Source organism: Nematolebias whitei, chromosome 18, assembly GCF_014905685.2.
Source record: "Nematolebias whitei isolate Nwh7 chromosome 18, NemWhi1, whole genome shotgun sequence".
In the NCBI taxonomy this organism is placed as follows: Eukaryota; Metazoa; Chordata; class Actinopteri; order Cyprinodontiformes; family Rivulidae; genus Nematolebias; species Nematolebias whitei.
The window spans coordinates 15,042,905-15,048,223 of NC_056515.1; the positions used below are offsets into that span (position 1 = coordinate 15,042,905).

The window sequence follows — 5,319 nt, forward strand, 5'->3', positions numbered from 1 at the left end:
AACGGCTCAACACGAAGCAGCTAAAGGCTCAACACGAAGCAGCTAAAGGCTCAACACGAAGCAGCTAAACGGCTCAACACGAAGCAGCTAAAGGCTCAACACGAAGCAGCAGCCGGTGTTTACGTTCAGAGCAGGTCAGAGTTGGATGTTCTTACCACACGAGCTCTCGTCGCTGCCGTCGCTGCAGTCCTCGTCTCCGTCACACTGCCACACCGACGGGAGGCAGCGGCCGTTCCCACACTGGAACTGGTTTGCTTCACATTCAGTCTTCGTACCTGCATAAAAACAAAGAGGGGGAAATGAAGGAACTGTCAATCTGGTTTGAACCGTCTGCAGAAAATCCTGCTAAACAAAATAAACAGTTTTAACATGAAACCAAACGTTTCAGACTGTTCCTTCAGTAATCATCATGGAGATACTTTCCATCCAGCTCCAACTGAACAGTAACTAATCTGCTGCGTTCACACCTCTGTAATCTTAATCTCCGAGCTCAGACCTTAAGAATCTGCTGCAGAATCAATAATCCACGTTGAACATTGCAAAGGAAATTATAACTATGCACTTGGATTGAATTTCCTCCTTCATAAAACAGACTTTAAAGATCTTGTGTCCAACCCTGTTTGTAGCCAGTCTGTGTTCCCGCCCCCTCCAGGCTCCTCCAGGATCCTCCAGGATCCTCCAGGCTCCTCCAGGATCCTCCAGGCTCCTCCAGCTGCCTGCACATACCGAACTCTCAGAACAGTTCGGCTCCGCGGGGAAACTTTGGATGTTCTGAATCTGCCGGACCCGGTTCTGCGGTCGTTATGCCGCCAACAGAACCACTAACCATTCTAGGCCCATGCTTCTGTAGAGTCATTTCTTTCTCTCTTCTGCTGCTTCGTTTTGAATTTGTTGCACGCTTTGACATTTCTCGTTTGTTTTTTTGGCCAGTCGAGACGGTTCTTCTCGTCCCGAACATTTCATTGTTGACCTGCATGTGACAAACCCAACCTGAACTTAAGGCGTGCAGGTCCACTCTGGCCCTTTAAAACATTTCATCTGGTCCCCTGGGATACATTTTAAATCAGACATAACTGGAAGTGATTGAAGCTCAGTTCAGACTCATCGTGGACAAGTTAGAAAACGGAAAATCAATCATTTGATTTTTGATTTAAAGAATACTAAAAAGAAAAAGACTGGGCCGATTGAATTTGTGAACTCGTAGCAGAAAGATGGAGACAATGTTTTTATTGGTTAAGGCAGAACATATTAGTTATAAAATAAATAAGCAAGAGTCAGGTTGTTCTGAGCCACTTTAGTTATGAAACCTTCCAATAATCAACAGCTTGAATTTGGATCAATTCATAATGAGAGTTTTAAAACTAAAGTTACTAAAATATGAAACCTGGGCCGGTCTGAATGAATCCATTATTCAAGTTTTGTTTGGTTTATTAAAAAACATCCACAAAAAACAGCTTCCAGCAAAATAAGACTTTAGATTTAAAAAATTTTTAACTTGCACATCAGGTTAAATGTTTAATGGTTTGAGAGGATCCGTTTTATTTACGGACTCTTAAGGTTCTTCCGGCAGCGCAGACCGGGCCTTAAAATACCCGACCTTGAAGTTCTTTAGTCTGGACTGGTCCAGGTGGGAACACAGTGAGCCGCTCTGAGGTCAACCAGCAGCTGGAAACTGAAACGTTTCCATCAGTGACAGAAGACCCGAGTTCTGACAGAACCCTGTAAAGTGGGTCAGCAGCTCCTTTAGTCAGAACCAGGGAGCTCCGGGTGTTTTATTCAATAAAGCGACACGTCGTCGACTCTGCGCGAGTGAAGCGATGCCCCAGATCTGAACGGAACAGATTTATGGACCCGGGCTGCAGCTGGGACCGGTTTTTGTTCTGATGTTAAAGACTAAATTATTAAAAATACTCAAACCGGGTCAACGCAGCTCAAAAACCTGGTTTACTGTGGAAAAATACCAGAACAAACCATCTGGCTGTTCACAGACATGTTGGACAACTTCAGCAACCCAGAAGTTGAACGGACGGTTCCTGAAGGCAGCACCACGAGTTCTGATAACCCAGACTGGAGCCGGACACCGACCCAAACCACAACATGCGAGTTTCATGTCGCCCAGTCTGGTTATTCATTCTCAGAGCTTCAAACCAGTTCCTCCCAAGAACTTCGTATTGAGGCGGTGGACGACACGCATCAACCGTCCACGCAGGTAAATGGACTGCACCTATACAGCTCCTTCCCCTCTGATCAAGACACTCAGCTCTTTACAATCTGTGCCTCATGTACCATTCATCCAGCTCTATACTAGATCTGTACAAAGAACAATCAGAGCGTCATCACATTCATACACTGATGGGACACAGGCAACAAGGGTTCAGTGTCTTGCCCAGGGACACTTCAGCACGTGACTGCTGGTGGAATCAAACCCCCAGCTCTCACACTGGAGGACAGCTGCTCTAACCGCTGAGCCACAGCTGCCTCATAAAGGTGAAGCACCTGAGCAGGAGGAGCGTCACAGAACCCAGAAACACCTGGCCTCAGGTGAGCTCAGCACTGGTTCCTTCCTTCATCGTTTGCTTGTCATTTAATCCTCTCATGACGTGTCCGTCAGAATGCTTATCGCCCGTCACATCCGGCATCAAACCAAGACCTCATGATAAGCGACAAGTTCACTTTAGTCAAATGACGAGATCTCAGCTGAGCAGACCTTCAGCTGCTACACCAAACTTTAGCTCAACGTTTAAAAACAGCAAATCAACGCGTCCACTGAAATGGCTCAGCTGTAGCGGCCATCTTGAACTGACCTATAAGAGGAGGCAACGATGTCATTTAACCTGAAACTGTTGAGTGGATCATGAGGTACGCTGCAGAACAGAAACTGGGAAAACCATGATCACCCGTCGGCGGGTGATAGAGTAACATCCAGAACATGATCAGCCATCTTTAGGTCGTATCTGAAGATGCATCAAAGGGTTGTCAGCAAAATATCTCCGGAACCACTGGACTGACTTTAATGACGCTTTAGGAAGTTTCTGGATAAACTTCTGCAGCCGAGCCAACCAGATTCAAAATGGCCGCCACAGCCAGTCAACCTTTAACCTACAAACAACTCCAACTCAGTCAGTGCTGCAGATGGGGAGCTAGAAACTGGGGTAGTAGCTGAGAGTCATCCAACAGGATGCTCAAGATCTTTGCTTAAAACTAAACCTGCTGGGGTCAGCAAAAAGTGTTAGCAAAATATCTCAACCCACTGGATGGACAAACTTGAAGCCATCTCAGCTTCAAAATTACACTTTCCTACTTTAAGATGCTCAATGTCCTTCAAAAAATTACTACGGTTGACTCCACAGTTTTCAGTCTCTTCAGAAGAAAAATAATAAAATGCACCTTTTTGGACCGGCACCTGATTTTTTTTGTTTGTTTGTTTACAGCCAATATTTTAGACTCAATATCTGAAGTAAAGAAACAAAACAAGCTCAATATTTTCCTGTTTGCATCACAGCCTCGTCTCATTTCTCCAAACTGAGGTTACTGGAGGAGTCATCCACTGCAGGTAAGATATTAACTGTTCATACCTTCAACATGGTGACATCCTTTCAAATAACTGCAAGTATTATAACCCAGCAGATAATTGCTTTCAAACCATGTTTTTAGTAAAGCACCTCTTTGTTGATAAAATGTTTATACAAAAATAAAAAACACGTTCAAGAAGAAAAAAAAAAAAAAAAAACTGCTGCAAAACGTAATTTTATTTGCATCAATACCAAAGCTGAAATATTTAAGTTTATAAACTTTAGCTGTTGTAAGCAGCCGACATTTAATTCAGTTTTTTTTTTAACAAAATGATTAAGGTGATTGCAATAAAAACTTAATTTTAGTTTGTTTAAACTAATAAAGTGCATGTTATTTGTTCTGTATTAAAACAACTAGTTTGTGCTGAAGTGAGAGTTTATTAGAGATAATTATTGTTAAAAAGTTGTTGTGCACGAGAAAAGAAAATTACTGTCTTATGTTAGAAATGAAGGAGTTTCAATAAACTCCAGCTGTTTCAAATAATCATTAAATAAAAAGTATTAAAATAAAGTGACTTAAACTGGACCACTCGGCTTTTATTTACCGACCCGGACAAAATGCAGCAAATTGACCCACTTTAAGACTTTAATCTACAATTAGTTTCTTTTTATTGTTTGTTTATCTGAGGAATAAAATAATTGTACAGAGAGAAGGAGGTGAAACACAGAAGATGTCAACATTTAACAGGTTCATTTAAAAACATTTAATAAATGGAGGTAATTGGTTCAATGAGCACCTGGTGCGAGTGGGGCCTCGGATTACTCATTATCCGAACAGTTTCCAGAAATTAAAATAAATCTCGACCCGCAGGAAGAATCTAATCTGGCTGCTCGTGAACAAATCTGTGAAACGCAGAAAAGTCACGCGCTAAAATGACGCAATTTGGCGTCTTTTCTGCGGCGAACTGAAGCTAACGAGCCCCGGGAAGGAGCCGCTGAAGGCGGTCGTTCCTTCAAGGAGCAGCCGGGAACAGGTGCACGGTTCGGCTAAACGTCAACTAACCCGGTCCGAACCGGTCCGGTCCGAACCCAGACACACACGGAGCGAGGCGGGCACTCACCGTGGACGGTACCGCCGTGCTGGAGACACATTAGCAGCAGCAGGATCCACGGCGTGGACGCGACCATCTCGGTGCTGCTAGCTGCCGCCGCTGGCCTCTTCTTCTTCGGTGGTTTTAAATCTGTCCGTGGAGTCCACGCGCGAGCCGAGCCGAACCGAACACGACGGACAGGGACGTGTTTTTCCTGGTTCGGACCCAGAGGCGGCCGCTGTCTGCGGAGCTGCGACCGGACTGAACGAAGGCGATCCACACGCGCGCGCCACTCGCCCTTTTATTGCGTCCTAGAGCCACGCGCCGCGCGGGCTCCAGCCCCGCCCTCTCTGAGACGTCTTCATAAAAAACTCGGGCTCAGTAACAAGGCGGTATACAGTCTGCTCTTACTGTACTTATTCACAGTTTCATGCGTCTACTATTACATGAAAAGGATAAAACCTCTGAAAATATTCCACTTTTAAATCTGTCGTGTCTAATAGAAATAAAACCAAAACAAGCCCATGCTCAATAAACCAGCTTTAAGTTCGTTTTAGGCTCATTTTATCAAGACAGGGGCGGATCTAGAGAATTTTCTACGAGGGCCGGCAGGGTGGCACATCAAAATCCCACAAAAAACAAACAAAAAAACAACAACTTTTTTTTTTACCTGTTGCAATGTAAACTAATCCATCTATAAAAATAAATACATACAA

General features: G+C 44.1%; 1 protein-coding gene across 1 annotated transcript in view; it reads right to left on the minus strand.

Moving 5' to 3' along the window:
• The window catches only part of vldlr (very low density lipoprotein receptor), a 33,399-nt gene extending 28,494 nt beyond the window's left edge, over positions 1-4,905 (minus strand). Inside the window, exons 1-2 of the mRNA XM_037692120.1 lie at positions 4,634-4,905; positions 156-275 (exon numbers count right to left, since the gene is read on the minus strand). Coding sequence (XP_037548048.1) covers positions 156-275; positions 4,634-4,700 — 187 coding nt within the window. The 5' untranslated portion in view covers positions 4,701-4,905. The remainder of the gene's footprint in view (positions 1-155; positions 276-4,633) is intronic.
• Between the last annotated feature and the right edge of the window lie 414 nt (positions 4,906-5,319).